General features: G+C 48.7%; 1 protein-coding gene across 1 annotated transcript in view; it reads left to right on the top strand.

Annotated features, from left to right (window-relative positions):
- Nucleotides 1-15976, top strand: part of kif26ab (kinesin family member 26Ab) — a 110434-nt gene that overhangs the window by 90784 nt on the left and 3674 nt on the right. Inside the window, exons 7-16 of the mRNA XM_061216774.1 lie at nt 2365-2574; nt 3784-3877; nt 4666-4928; nt 6055-6238; nt 7751-7910; nt 8497-8659; nt 9357-12633; nt 13688-13881; nt 14798-14821; nt 15373-15523. Of these exons, the coding sequence (XP_061072758.1) occupies nt 2365-2574; nt 3784-3877; nt 4666-4928; nt 6055-6238; nt 7751-7910; nt 8497-8659; nt 9357-12633; nt 13688-13881; nt 14798-14821; nt 15373-15523 (4720 nt within the window). The remainder of the gene's footprint in view (nt 1-2364; nt 2575-3783; nt 3878-4665; nt 4929-6054; nt 6239-7750; nt 7911-8496; nt 8660-9356; nt 12634-13687; nt 13882-14797; nt 14822-15372; nt 15524-15976) is intronic.

Genomic DNA, 15976 nt, shown 5'->3' with positions numbered 1-15976 from the left:
ATTCCAAGGTTAAATGTAGCCGCTCCCACTTCCCTTAAGGTTGACAGTCTGTGACAGCTTTTCCCGCTCTAGAAAGAAGAGAATGAACACAGGGTCTCTGAGGAAAGGAGAGGCAGTGACTGCAGGGGTATGCGCGTGTGTGACAGTGTGTATGTGTGTGCGAGTGAGTGAGTATGAGCGTGTGTGTGTGTGAGTGTGAGACAGTGTGTGTGTGTGTGACAGTGTGTATGTGTGTGCGAGTGAGTGAGTATGAGCATGTGTGTGTGTGAGTGTGAGACAGTGTGTGACTGTGTGTGTGTGTGTGTGTGTGCGAGAGAGACTCTGTATGTGTGACTGTGTGTATATGTGTATGTACGCGTGTGCACTTGTGTGAATGTGTGTGTGTGAGACAGTCTTTGACTGTGTGTGTGTATGTGCGTGCAGATGAAACCTAACCCAGCCCCCCTCCTCTCTGCCCAGGAAGCGAAACCTCGCTCTGTGTGAACTTGCGCGTGGTGATACCGGTGCGTCCTGGCGTCGGGGTCCAAGCGGGCCGCTGCACAGATCAAATGATGCGTGTGGCCACTCGCTCACCAGCTCCCTCCCTGAGACTGCTGAACTCAGTCTCACCGCTAAATACAGAATTACTGCACATACTGTGGCTCTGCTTTGCCAAATTCCTGCTGAAAACAGAAAAGGTCTTCGGAAAAGACCTGTTCGGAATGTGTGTGCGGTCCCCCTCTGACCGATTAGCGCATCCTGACATCTGCGCCAGCGCTGCCTTAAACAAAACCCCGCTCTGGTCTTCTGCCACTCCAGTGTGTGGCAGGTGATTTGCGATGGCAGGTAAGGGCAGCTGTCCGATGCGTCGGCTAGAACCATTTGTCCTGCTCTGTCCCTTTAATCAAAATGGCAGCGCTGATTGAGAATTACAGCGGGTGTCTAAAGCTGAGCTGGAGAGGATCCTGTCCTTAGATGTAGGTCTTCCCGCTTTCCTAGGTCACTCCTTGTTTGTTTTTCCAATAAGCCTCAATTTATGCACTTCAGTGAATTCGTAATGAACAGAGAGAAGCATTTCTTGGAGGTATATATTGTTGGTACCTGTTTAAATCTTGAGTAAGCTCAGTCAGGAGAGGAGACAAGCTTTAAGGTGCAGGAAAGCTCAGTCATTATGTTGGTGCTGAGGGCGTCGTTGAGACGGAAGTGTAATGGAGCAAATGAATCTAATCTGCCTCGGAGCTCAACCTGTCTCCCAGCGCCGTTTCAGTGGATCTACACCTTCGCAGGTATTGAGTCTGACACTGGGAAAAGGCAGGGGACTCTGCGGTCGGTTCGATCAGGCTGAGTGACAGCTCGGATGTGGGGGGTTGGGTGGTGGAGACGGGCTCGACTGTCTGGTGTGCTACACTCCTAATGCAACTCCCCACCCAGGAGACCTGCGATGGCACACACTTTCAGGTTCAGCTCATTTCTAGGTCACTCGACCTCGTTTTTGCCTGTTAGTCAGGCAGAAAGGGAGAAATGGCCTGTATTTTCAAGTAGCCGGTGGGATAATCGCCAAACATCCCTGCCTATAAACACGCGGGATAAACCCTTTAATCTGAGCCGCAGTGCATTCTTGTGTGGTGAAACATAACTAACAGTGTGTCTGTGTTTCGTAAAAACATGGCCTAAATGCTGATAAGCCCAGGTCGCGGGTGGACAAATTAATGTGACTCGGTCTAAGTGCTGCTCTGCAAGACAAAATGCATTTAGCCCCTGGGTGATATCTCCAAAGATCTTCAGCTGCCAAGATAGAGGTTACGTGCTTTGATCTCGAACACTCCCTCTAAATAAACCACTGATCTGGTTTATTTTATGAGGAGGATGTAGAGAAGAAAGCTGCTCTGTTCTGTCATAATGCAGGGCAACCCTGAGTGTGTTGAGCCAGACACTGGTTTTGTCGGCTCTGGGAAAACATGTTAATTCTGTTTGGAGTGTTTGTTTTTAGAACTCAGTAAATCGCACTTAAGATCCAGGCGAGACTCTTAAGAGTATTGGGCAAGTGTCTGGAGCATCTTGTCTGCGGCTCCGATATCACAGACAGGGTATTCTAGGCCCCAGAACGGGGTACGGGCTGGGCAATCCATATGTCTCAGGCTGCCAAATTGGGCCTCCTCCAAGCACCAGCCGGCTGGTGTTTATCCTTTACATTACAGCTGAAGGGCACTTTGTGCACCACTCAGCAGTTGTCTCAGACACACACAGGTTAGAAATGGTCCATTTCTGTTGCATTTAACCAGCGATTTAACACTAAACTGTGGCCAGGCATTGGCTGATGTTCCGGTACATTCTTTGGCATTGCCACCCCTCCCGCTAACCTATGCCCCTCTCTCTTCCCCGCAGGTGAAGGTGATGATGCGCATCTGCCCCTCTCTGGGGCCTCACGACACGTCAGAGTCCATGTCCTTCTTGAAGGTGGACCCGCGGAAGAAGCAGCTGACCCTGTACGACCCCACGGCCAGCGCGCACTCCAACTCAGGGCACCGACGCGCCGTGGTGTCGGCCCCCAAGATGTTCGCCTTCGACGCGGTCTTTACCCAGGACGCCTCGCAAGTAAGCGCAGCAGACACGGCCCAAGGACAGGGAGAAGGTCTCCAGACGGCTGGGTGGGGGGTGGGCTTAGTGCAAAAATGCTTATCTTGGGACTGGGGCATTCCTTGCAATTTAGGCCAGAGCAGCTGGGCATTTTAAGAGCAGGGAATAATTTGAATTCCACTCAGGGTCTTATCCAGCTTCCCGAAAATACACATAGCCGCAAATGGGGTTCTGCAGGAGGATAACCGAGCCCGAGATCAAAGTGAGATCTTGAGGGAGAAAGAGAAAAGGCGAGGGAGGGAGGGAGGGGCTACGGCTCCGTTCGAGCAGCGGGAGATTTCCTTGCAGCGAGGAGAAACGCAAACCATCGCCTGCCTTCCAGTCGTTCTTACGGGGATGTGGACAGGAAGGGCGAGATCATCAGGGTTCCTGGTGAAAAATTAGAGCTGATTGGTGATTGTGCGGGGGGTTGCGTGGCGCTAAGCACTGTGTGACGGGAAGCTGTCAGGCGGAGAGGAGAGGAGCGGGAGAAGCAGCAGCCATAACAAGAGCTGCAGCTGCGCCTCCCTTCCAGGTGCCATTTTGGGGGGTTTGAAAACTTCATCACCGAGCAGCGGGGACCCCGGTGACTGACGTATTGGCTGGGCTCCAGAGGGAGGGTGACGGCGACTGGTGGAATGGATCTGAGAGGGGATAGATTATACACTAGCTTCAGGGGGGAGGGGGCGTGTTGTAGGGGTGCTTCACCTGTATCACTGAAAGCTTGAAATCAAGGTGGTAGTTTGAGGTTGTGAGAATACACAGGAGGCTGCTAACAGCATGCAGCCTGAGTGTTGTCTGCTGCCTGCTGTTTGGGAAGAGATTGCTTTCTGCAGGAGCACCTTTACGTAGGACAACAACAGAAATAAGCCTTTGAGCTTTCTTGTGTATTTATCCTCAATTTGAAATTTATGTAAGAACTGCCTGAATCTAGTCTTGCATATATTTTTATTATTGTCAAATAAATACATCTATCTATATAAACAAAGAATCAAAGGCAATGCATGCTTTACCACATATATTCTGTGACTACCATTGATGAATCGCCACGGTCTAAGCATATGCCTTGGAAATGCATTACGTGCTTGAAAGGTAATTTTTTTTGAGGTAACGTAAGAAAGCTGCAGAAAATGGCTGCCTCCACTGGGTTGGGCGGGGTCTGACTCTCCTGGTTCTCCCCCTCCGCAGGCTGAGGTGTGTTCAGGGACGGTGGCGGAAGTCATCCAGTCGGTGGTGAACGGCGCAGACGGCTGCATCTTCTGCTTCGGTCACGTCAAGCTCGGTAAGCCCCCCCCCCAAAATTCATCAGCGCTAATTACCACACCTGAACACCTCGCGAAAGCGAGCCGTCAGCCCGCAGAACAATTAACGCGTGACGGGAGTGAAGGAATTAAAGGCCCTCTCTTTAATTGAGTGTGCGTAGCGAGTGTGGACGACACCCCCACGCAGTTCGCCTCCCTGCATTCCTTCCCCGAGGTTCCAGGACCTCTTGTACAATGAGGGAGGCGAAGGGCTTTGTGCCAAAGCAAGAGAGGGAAAAATCTATTTTTCTTTCAGCTTCATTTGAAGCCCACAATGGCAGCGCAGTGCGCTGGAGCCAAAGGGGCAGGGAGAGCAGGATGGCGATGTTAGCGGTAGCCGCGGCCGCCGTGTTTGAAAGAGCTGTGTAATTAGCCCCTGCAGCACGGAGAATGTGAAGTGCCTTAATTTCCCAGCTCTAGCTTGTTAAGGGTTTCCTTGTAGCCACTGTTGCTGCGAGCTCCATTTAGTTAAAAAAATGGATATTCCTGTTGAATTAATCCTTACTTTTTTATTTATTTCTTGCTTTCTTTTACAAATGTGAATAGGAATGCAAAGCTTTATTGCTCACACAGTGGAAATTTGCCTTTGGCATTTGCCATTAAAAAGGCATAAAGGGAACATACAAAAGTACAAAATACAAAATAAACATTTTAAAAACATTATTTTTGCCTGAAAAGGAGAGCGCAGACTGAGATTTGTTTGTCACATGTAGGGTTGTCCATCTTTGTTGTCTATTCCACCGTGCCCTCTACCTTTCCCCCCATTCAGGCAAGACCTACACCATGATCGGCAAAGACAGCTCCACCCAGAGTCTGGGCATCGCGCCCTGTGCCATATCCTGGCTCTTCAAGCTCATCAACGAGCGCAAGGAGAAGACGGGCACACGCTTCTCCATCCGCGTGTCGGCCGTGGAGATCTGCGGCAAGGACGAGACGCTGAAGGACCTGCTGTCCGAGGTGGCCAGCGGCAGCCTGCAGGATGGACAGTCCCCCGGGGTCTACCTGCGCGAGGACCCCATCTGCGGAACTCAGGTGAGCCTCGCCCCGTGGGGGGTAGGCCTCTCCCCGGCCTCTCTCCTCAGTCTGCGTCCATGTATTCATCTGCCAAGTAGCTATCGCTGCTCAGCCAGAATGTCTGTCTCTCTGTCCAGTCTCATTCACCGACTCACAGACCCGTGACATATTTCTCAATATTTTAAATCGGCCTTTGTCTACCCACCGCAACTGTCTACTTTCGGCTTTTCACCTAAACCCGTCCATCGATGCCGCTGTCTGCCTCCCTACCTTTTTATTGACCCGCCTGCTGGCACCTTTGACCGCGGTATCTGTTTCACGGCTTTCCCCGCCACCATCTCGTGGACAGCTTTGAAGGCGCTGACAGGTGTTTCCATCAGATGTTGTTGTTGTTTTTCACTCCTCCCCCGTCTGTGTGCGGACGGGGACTTCAAAGGCTGCCTCCAGTCCTCTGAAGCTCCCCTCACCCCTCCTCTGAAATGCCGAGAGCGCGCCCTCTCCGCCAGGCTTCCCCCTTGCTCTCCGTCGGATCCGGAGTGTTCGCGGGAAGGGGTCCTGCCTCCCGCGTCCTGCTCTTCCATTACCTCCCCTAATCCCCCTCCCTCTGTGTGCATATCTCCTTCCGTGATTGCCCAGGAGGCCTATTCTAATGGGCAAGATATGTGTGCTCGGGTCCAATTAGCAGCTCCCCTCTCTCCTCTCTGACCCTCTCTCTCTCTTTCCTCCTGCCTCTTTGACCCTCTCTCCCTCTCTCTTCTCCCGCATCTCTGATGCTCTCTCTCTTCTCCCACAACCCTGACCCTCACTCCCTCTCTCTCTCTCCTCCCGTGTCTCTGACCCTCATTCCCTCTGTCTCTCTCTCCTCCCACATCTCTGACCCTCACTCCCTCTCTCTCTCTCCTCCCGTGTCTCTGACCGTCATTCCCTCTCCCTCTCTCTCCTCCCATGTCTCTGACCCTCTCTCTCTCTTGCCATGTCTCTGACCCTAACTCCCTCTCTCCCTCCTCCGGCATCTCTGAGCCTCTCCCTCTCTCGCTTTCTCTCTCTCCCCCTCCTCCCGCGTCTTTGACCCTCCCTCTCTCTCTCTCCTCCCATCTCTCTGACCCTCTCTCTCTCTCTCTCTCTCTCTCTCTCTGACCCTCAGCTCCAGAACCAGAGCGAGCTGCGCGCCCCCACGGCGGAGAAGGCCGCGCTGTTCCTGGATGCAGCCATCGCGGCGCGCAGCACCAGCAGGCCCGACTGCGACGAAGAGGAGCGCCGCAACTCGCACATGCTCTTCACCCTGCACATCTACCAGTACCGCATGGAGAAGAGCGGCAAAGGAGGAAGTAAGGCCCCTCGCTGCTCCCCCTGTCAGTCTAATGCTCAGAGATTACCTCTGGGTAGCGCACTTACTCATTCCTGTTCCGTGTGCGCGCCCACTTGGTGGTGCGTTAGAATCAACAAAATGGCTCCTAAATTCTCCATTTTGTGCATTTCCATTCCATAAAAGCAAATCAATCAAGACGCTGTGACTGTGGCTGCATTTTTACAATGGGTTTCCGTGCGGATCAAATATATCGGCACCCCGATCATTTTATGTTATACGACCCATAATAGGAAATGGATTACTTCCCAGGGTTCACTGGTGGCAACTTCCTCAGAGAGTGAGAATCTGTGTCCTTTGTCATTTTAATGAATGACCTTACTCGCTCAGAATCAGTCTGTTTCCCCTGTTTCTTTCTGCCAATATGTTAAAGCAATAAGCGCTTTCAGTAGGCATGCCACTAGAATAGCTCAATAACACAAACAGCAATTTCAGCACATATTGTCAGCTTTGTTTAGTCGACCAGAAGGTTGACGCTGAAACACTCAATATATTTTATTTGCTTCCAACTCAAAACAAATCCTCTATTACAAACATTTTAAATGCAGGTCTGCTTTCTCATGGCTGTTGAAAATGCATTTCACGCACATTAACAGATTTTGATGGCCTACGTTGGAGCTAAATCAGTGAAAAGACAAAACTCAGCCTCATGTTAATCTTTCACTCAGTCAAGGAAAGGATAAATTAATGAGCATCATTTAGACCAATTTATAAAAGCTTGACAAGAATATTAACAAGCAGTGTGAATTCCTTTTATAAGCATCCCAGATGTTAATAGGACAGTGCTAGAACTAGTCATTGAGGTACCTTTAGATTAGGTTCATCATTAGTATTTCACTCCTGTCGCCGTAATGTGGGGTAGATGCTGGCTAATACAGGAATAAATCTGAATATGTAATGAGGCTTGAGCCCTCTTTGAATGTGTATGGATTGGCGCACTGTGGCTTTGAAAATGACTGCCTGGTTTACATTCCAGAGATGAGTGGAGCCTTTTCTCTTAATTTATAAATCTGGCTGAAAATGGGTTAATGCTCCACTGCCCTCTTGTCGAAAAATCTTCAATTTCCTCTAACAATCAGCTGCAGTAATGTATCAGACATATTTGTGAAAGCACTTGTATCAGTATGATCCTGATGTTAGTGATGTGTGGCGGCTGGACTCATTCTATCAGTTGTTATTGGTAACATTAATCTTCTAAAATACCAACTCCTCTGTGAGGTCTTGCTTTTATTTTGTTTCTACAAATGTGCCAGTAGGACCAAGTGAGACATTCTGAGTAATGTGTCTGGTATCTAGAACAACCTCACTTGGCTGTTAAACTGAAGCTTACTCATGAATAAATCAGACAGCAAATTCAACCGCTGGGCTGACGGTTCAGACCGACCTCTTCTGGTTCACCGGCAACTGTAACACTTTGTTCAGACGGAACGTCATCAGGGGAAGCGCTCCTCACGGCTCCCTGTCTCACTCACAGTGTCTGGCGGGCGGAGCCGACTTCACCTCATCGACCTAGGAAGCTGCGAGAAGGTCCTGAGCAAGAGCCGGGATGGAGGCGGGGGCCTGTGTTTGTCACTCACCGCCCTGGGCAATGTCATCCTCGCCCTGGCAAATGGAGCGAAGCACGTACCTTACAGGTAAGGCCGCTGTCAACCTCCCCTTTCTCACTCTTGAGGGAAAAAAAAACAAAGCGGCCACATAAATAATGAAAGGTGCCAGGGAAGCTTGCTTGTGTGTGTTTACCTTGACAGCTTTATAGCTTGACTGGCATGCCTCCCTGTTTATTGGCCTTCCACCTTCATGGTGTTCACAGATAAATCGCCCAAGTTTATTTCCTCAGTTAAAGCAAAAATAGGAGAAGGCGCATTCAAAAGGAATACATTCATGGATCTGGAAAGTTCCTGATAACATTTGATTGGAGGAATTTGTTGTGGAAGATGGTGTGATAAGGTGGTAGAGGTGGTAGAAGTGGCGTGGCAGTCAAATGGAGGAAATAGATCAGCATGGGGAGAAAAGGTTGGGAGTGAAAGCAGGTAGTTGCTTTTTAACGTACTGGGATCAAGGGCAAGCCAGACTTGGGGCCTTTCTATATAAACAAATAAAATAAACATATACAGACCTGTATAAAAGATTAGTTTTAGTCTTTGTATTTGAAGGTGTACATACAACAAAGAGGTTATCTGCGCAGTGTGGAATAATAACCATTGTTTTAATATGTTTCAGGGACAGTAAGCTAACGATGTTGCTGCGGGAATCTCTGGGGAACATCAACTGCAGAACCACCATGATTGCCCACATCTCTGACTCCCCGGCCAATTATGCCGAGTCGCTCACCACCATTCAGCTGGCCTCCCGCATTCACCGCATGAGGAAAAAGAAATCCAAGGTCAGTTTCTGAATGTAATCATGTTTTTACTGTCACATCAGAATGTGCAGGTGGCTGGGTGTCAAAAGATTTTATATTCTTAAGTAATACATTGAACTCTAGGCCTCTTTTTGTTATGTTTCTCCCGATATATTGTAGCTTTCAATAGTGTGGGAAGACTGGCCTGGAACAGTTTCTTATGTGTGAGCTTTTAGATCTATAAATACATCTGTATTTCTGCTAATGAAAGGTTGTTAGTGCTATAATTCAGTCCTGGTTTTTCTTGGTGCTTCACAACATACGATCAATACTATCGCCTAAGGAAGTGTGTAATGTATGCACTCAGATTAGGGAAATATACTTCAGACAGAATGACAGCATATATTTATATTTTATAGATCTGGGGTGCAATTTAAATGCATAACATGCATGCCGATACATAGTATTGGCATTAATATCTGTCTGCCGATTGGTGTGGACTTTTAACCTTTAAGAATATTGACTTATAATGTCGAAGGAATTGATATTTGCATTCCAATTGATTGTCCTGTGAATACAAAGTTGCTATTAGCAAACTCAATCAGCAAATATAAAGTATAATCTATAGAATGAATGTAAAAAACAAAACAATGAATGGACAAGGTAAATAAAAAAACTATAGTATAGCTAATTGCACTTCTATTAATCTGAATCTTTTGCTTTCATCTCCTGTTTGCAGTATGCATCTAGCTCCTCTGGTGGGGACAGCTCTTGTGAAGAGGGGCGAATTCGCCGACCACCCCACCTAAGGCCCTTCCACCCTCGGACAGTGGCCCTGGACCCAGACCTACCAGCTTTGGTCAGTGACCCAGACTACTCCTCTAGCAGCGAGCAGTCTTGTGACACAGTCATCTATGTAGGACCAGGGGGCGCTGCTATTTCTGATCGTGAACTCAGTGACAACGAGGGCCCACCTGCTTTTGTTCCCATCATACCCTCACTGAACAGGAGGCGTGTGAAAGAACCAGTAGATCGGGACCACTTCAAGTGCAACACATTTGCTGAGCTTCAGGAAAGACTTGAGTGCATTGATGGCAGTGAGGAGCCTAACTCCTTCACAGGGGAGGGCAGGGGGTCTCAGACAGGTGCCAAAATGGACAGTGGAGTAGCAGCCAAAGTTAAAGAGGGGGTTTCTGTTTCCCTAAGAACTTCTGCCAAAGCATCCTCCCAGGAGAACATTTCTCCTCACTGCATAGCAACTCACCCCACCAACAGCACCCCTGCAATGTCTAAAATGGAACATTCCAAATGGCCTGGTGCCACCTCTGAAAGGGGCATATCAGAGAACTCAAGCCGTACAAGTGCAGATGGGGAGAAAGTGCTGGTTTCTGATGGCCAGACCAGCAGCTACAAACATGGTGGCGCAGCGTCTCAAGACTCTGAGCCGGTGGTGCGTGAGAAGGTCTACTTCAACAAGAAGCCACTCCCAAAAGCTGCTCCTCCTCCCCCCCAGCAGAGAGAGCCTAAGAGGCTATACCCCGAGACTGAGGGCAGCTCCGCTACCAGGATTCCCCCTGTAGGGATGAGCCACCAAGCTATGAAAAGGGGAGAAGCCGGGGGCTCTCCAGTCCTGGCCAGAGCCCACCATATGAGCAGGACCCCACTGGAGGTCAGCCACCTCCGCTCAACCTTGAGAGGGAGGTGTTTTGACAGGGATATCCTGAGGACCACTGTGACCCTACAACAGCCAGTGGAGCTGAATGGAGAGGATGAACTGGTGTTCACAGTGGTTGAGGAGCTGTCCATTGGCGGCATCATTGACAACGGACGGCCCTCTAGCATTATTAGCTTCAATAGTGACTGCTCTTTGCAGGCCTTGGCCTCAGGCTCACGTCCAGTTAGCATCATCAGTAGTATCAATGATGAGTTTGATGCATATACCTCCCAGGTGGGTGCTTCTGGGGTTAATATAGAGATGGTCACACCTTTGCAGGAAGAGCCTTTCCACTGCATTGGCAGTAGGCGTTCCTCTATCGGCTCCTGGCTTAGTGAAGTTAGTGTATGCACACTGGAGAGTGAAGGTGCACATTCCGCAGAGAGCTTCATACCACAGTCTAAGCACATTGGTCCTGAGGGTACTTTCTATTTGGATTCCCTCAGCATGTTCGACAAGGAGCCCTTCTCTCCTAAGGATGCCAAGAGCTCCCTGAATGACAGTGGCTTTTGCTTCTCAGAATTGGACAGTGACAGTGCCACGTCCAGCAAACTCTCCCTGAGTATGACTAAGTGCCCACCATCCCCTGACTCTACCAAAGCATCCACACGAGGTTCTAAACTTACAAAAAACTGTACTCTCAACACTTCTCAACCCGCACAGAGTCCGCATGTTGTTCACTCCAGTCTTCCCAGGAAAATGAAACCTACCTCATCTGTCCCCCAGAGTAGCAGCAACGGCGGCAACAGCCGTGAACTGCAGAGACAGGAAGGCAAGCCAGATGATCCTTGGTTGCGCATGGGCAGTCACTCACAATCTCAAAGTTCAGAGACTGTCTCTTCTACCAAGTGTTCCAGGAACGGCACAAGTGGTATACCCTCCAGGAAGCCAGGCTTGAACAGCAACAGTGTACCTCGACCACCCAAAACACAGGGGTCTACCTCATCCCAGAGAGTGGTGGATGGCTGTGAAAAGTCTAGCATCAAGAAAGCAGAGACTCCTAGTAAAATGCCTCAGTTCCGGAGAGGGGCAACCACACTGGGCACCGTGCCTGTCATCCACAGTTCCCCTGAGTCCAAAGGGAATCTAGATGCCACATCAGCGACTGGAAGCCTCAAGTTCTCCTCCTTGGGAAAGAAAACTAATGGACAGAAAGGTATGCTTTCTAAGCCTGGTAGCGTCCCTCCCCCTGCTCCACCAGTCCGTAAATCCAGCCTAGATCAGAAGAACAGGATCTTGCTGCCCCCAAGTGCCTTAAAGTCTGCAGGTATTGATGCAGGAAAGTCGTCAGCACCTAGGGCAACAGCATCAGAAGATGAACTTGATGTACGACTCCGAGTGGACTCCAGTAGCTACAAAACATCAAGCTTAAAGGCTGACTATAGCTCAGTCAAAGCAACATCTAGTCTAAAGAGCAGGGGGGGCAAAGGAGATGGTGGACAGTGCTATGGTAGTCAGATTTCTCTGGAGAGATGTGACAGCTTGACGTCAGTTGGGTCCAAACCTGTACTCAGTAGAGAGAATAGTGGTGCCAGCTTAGGCAGCAATGGCAAGTCCAGCAGGTCTATACCAAGACTTGGAATACCAACCTCTGCCTCCACCCCCACTGCTACATCTCCACCCTCCTGTGCTGCACCAGGAACCCCAGGCAAAACAGGGCAGATTAAAGGCAGTGTCATCTCCAAGCCAATGGGTATAAATGGAAACAAGGCTCGTGGCCTGTCCTCAAGCAACTCCAAGGCCTTGAGCTCCTCCACCAAATCTCTTGCTGCTCCAACCACACGCAGTGCTAACCTTCCCCCCTCGGGGAAGACAGCGACACGGTCTGTGACAGGGGTCAGTGGTAAACCTGGGAGGGGAACCATCATGGGCACAAAGCAAGCTATCCGTGCAGCCAACAGCAGAGTCAGCGAGCTGGCGTCGGGCAGCCCCGGAAAGCACTTCAGGGGCTCCGGGGACTCGGACAGCGGCAACGACAGTGGGGTGAACCTCAGTGATGACAAGACCTCCATCCCCATGCTGCCATCCCCCTACAGTAAGATCACAGCACCAAGAAGGCCTCAGCGCTACAGCAGTGGGCATGGCAGCGACAATAGCAGCGTCCTGAGTGGGGAGCTTCCTCCAGCCATGGGCCGCACTGCACTCTTCTACCACAGCGGGGGCAGCAGCGGCTATGAGAGCATGATCCGGGACAGTGAAGCCACTGGCAGTGCCTCCTCTGCCCACGATTCCATGAGCGAGAGTGGCGTGTCCTCTTCTGGCCGAACCAGGGCTTCTAAGTCCCCCAAGAAGAGGTCTAACGGTAAGTACTAGTGCTTCATTTTAAAGTGATTTGTGAATGTTTGAAGTTGCTACAAATATTCCCTGCGTGTCCTCAGAATGTGGATCAGTATGCTGCAAATTATTCTTCAACAAAGGTTCAGTGAACATGTTAAAACGAACATTTGACTGTTGTGAAGAAAACGACAGGCTATAGCCTTAACCAGCTGCCTCTGTATAAAATGATCTAATTTACAGTTCATTGAGGGAGAGCTATATTTATCCCCTTTTTGAGGGTCAGTCCCTCTGAGTGGTCCCCAAGATCGACCAGTTGTTTAAGAGAACTAGTTTGCAGAATGAAAGCCTACAGGTTCGGCCTCTTAGCACAAGCACCGGGCCCACTTGTGATGCCCTAGCACGCACAGCATGTGCATGTCTAGAATCTGCTTTACAAAATCAATAGCAACAGCTCTTTAGAATTGCACAAATTTCTCAAAAAGGTATTACATCCCTGACAGGTTGGATGTTTTGTGCCTCGAGGCAGTTTTGTGGTAATCTATGGAGAAAGTACAGGCTCTCACTTTCATTTGGAGTTTGGTATTCCTCCCATCGGCTGCTTGCTTCTCTCACCACCTGAATTGCTGAAACACTGACCACTACGCTTAGAATGATTGCTTTACTGTAATACAGCAAGAAATGAATTTGTAGAATGGTGAACATTAGAAATGCAGTGATTGCTTGTTTTTTAATCCAGAGAACCGGTTCTCATATTCTCATATATGTGCAAAGTGGAGATAGGAGATGCGTTTGATGCAAGCAATAAAACTATATTGAATTCCAGTGCGGTGGGAACTCATAACCTGGTTCTGTTCATTCACAGATTGATGTAGTCAACCTCTGTAATTCATATCTGCTATAGATGTTAAAGATAGTGCTATACCTTATAAATATGCAATCAATGCCACAAACTGGAGTTCTATGTAGTCTGCTATTACACCTCAGCCTGTTTCACATCATGCACGTTTGTGGTTGGGTACTCCCTGTATATGCTTCCAGAGCTCATTTAAAGCTGAGCTCTGTTTGTTTTCCTGCTCCAGGCCTCCAGCGGCGGCGTCTGATCCCGGCTCCTCTGCCCGACACCTCGTCTCTTGGGAAGAAGGCCAGTGCCACGGGCCAGTGGGTGGACCTGCCCCCATTGCCCGGGACTCTGAAGGAGCCCTTTGAGATCAAAGTGTATGAGATTGACGATGTGGAGCGACTACAGAGGAGACGACAAGAGGATGCAGCTGAGGTGAGCGCAATGTCAAGTGGACTGAAGGAAAGGGTTCCATTTTTTATTTGCAACTGGCTTTAGTCTACCAGGATTGTTTCGGTCCACGTTAGATTCCTGAACCATGGAATGTATGTATACATTATTTTAAGTATTCTGAACCAATATCCAAACCTACTTAATGTTCAATTAAGCTGTTCCTCATTACTGCTTGTGTGCCTAAATGATGATACTAGTTCAGAGCTTTTCTGGATGAGCAGTCAACAGAAAGTTGACTTTGAAAGAACATCTTTGCTCATCTTCCTTGGTTAAGCTCTTATTAAGGAACAAGACAAGAATGTCTGTCTCAGCTATTTGACCTTCCATCAGCTTGTAGGCAAATGACTGCGTTTAAGTGTCTGTGACCACTCTTTGTGCTGTTGTACGCTGGGTTCAGCAGGAACGTGGAGGGATCACGAAAGCAATTACTGTCTAGGGTTAATTGGTTTAGATATGACTGATTACTGGGGCCAGGCAGCGGTGGAGGAAGATGTGGAACACAAGTGTGGTCGAGGACAGTGTGATAAATGAAGGTTCCTCCACCGTCCTGGGCTGCTTGATCGCTCTTTATGGCCTTCTCCGCTTCCATGGGTCATTAACCATTCCCACAAGTGGGAGCGAGGCAGAAGGGGATTTGTTAAAAGAAGATATTAAATCAGCTGGATGGTGGTTTGATTTAGTTTCAATTAGGAAAAGATGATCTTCAATTCGTCTTTGAAAGCCTATGTGACTGAATCGCCGTAATGAACTGCTTTTCCCTGCATCACCTCCATTGCCCTGCTCAACATTTCTCTGTGTGAGTGTGCATATGCGTGTGCGTGTGTGGGAGAGACGAGGAGAGAGACCCCTGATCCAGTCTGTACTGACACCCTGCTCTTTTTTCTGTTCTGTCTTGCAGCAGCCATTCCAGGATGTTGAGAAGGTATGTTGTTCGGGCTGGAAGGATCTGGATTGATTGTGAGGGTGTTTGCAGAAATTGGAGGAGAGGGACATTTGGGTTTAGGGTGTGATGTGATGTACAAGACTATTGTTTGTTTATTAATCCCTTGGCCTAGAAGATTAATTAGCACAAGGTATATTGCAAAATCAAATGTGTACCCTTGTATAGCTACAGCTATGTCTGATAGCACATTTGCGTATCCTGTAATTGTCAGTCTACTGATAACAGCCAAGGGGGAAAACTTGCACAGTTATTGCACTTTTCAATAAGCTGTTCCTAATACTCCAGCATATGGTTATCCTGCAGATAAAAACGAGGATTAAGCCAAGTCAATGTTTCCCCCCTGAGTTTGGTCCTAATTAGTCTAGTCAGAAACGAGGCCTGTCTCTTATGGTTTATGGTCGTTTCATTTATAATAATCTGTCTCAGTGTAAAGATTCATTACAGTTCTTGCACTCAGCAGGTTGTAATGGCGTTTGTGCTGGGCGAGGTGACAGCACAGTAGCTCACCTCTGGTTATGACCCTCCTTCAGGGCCTGCTGTATTTCAACACTAAGCTGAAGATTCTGGAGAGGCGGCAGCAGCAGATCCAGGACCTGCGGGTCAAGCACGACATGCTCAAAGAGGAACTGGAGGACACCAAGCGGAGGCTGATGATGGATCCCAGCAAGTGGACAGGAGAGTGTGAGTACTACGGAGCTCTGTGGGACATACACCGATCAGCCACAACATTAAAACCACTGACAGGTGAAGTGAATAACATTGATCATCTCATTACAATGGCACCTGTCAAGGGGTGGGATATATTAAGCAGCAAGTGAACAGTCAGTTCTTGAAGTTGATGAGTTGGAAGCAGGGAAAACGGGCAAGCATAAGGATCTGAGCGACTTTGACAAGGGCCGAATTGTGATGGCTAGATGACTATTGTACGTCTATATATCTGTGTTTTCGTAGTTTGTCATGGTGTATGTATACTTATGTTTACTCTCCGGTTTGTCTACTTTGCATTGTGCTGTTGTGACATGATCCTTCGTATCACTTTGCTTGTGTTGTGTTTTTAACGGCCTGTTATTTGTGTGATAAATAGCATGGGAATATTTGAATACTTAAATACTTTGAATAGTACTGATTTCCAAT

This window comes from Conger conger, chromosome 1, assembly GCF_963514075.1.
Source record: "Conger conger chromosome 1, fConCon1.1, whole genome shotgun sequence".
Taxonomy (NCBI): Eukaryota; Metazoa; Chordata; class Actinopteri; order Anguilliformes; family Congridae; genus Conger; species Conger conger.
The sequence above is the reverse complement of the archived record's forward strand: the minus strand, read 5'-3'. Positions and strand labels throughout refer to the sequence as shown.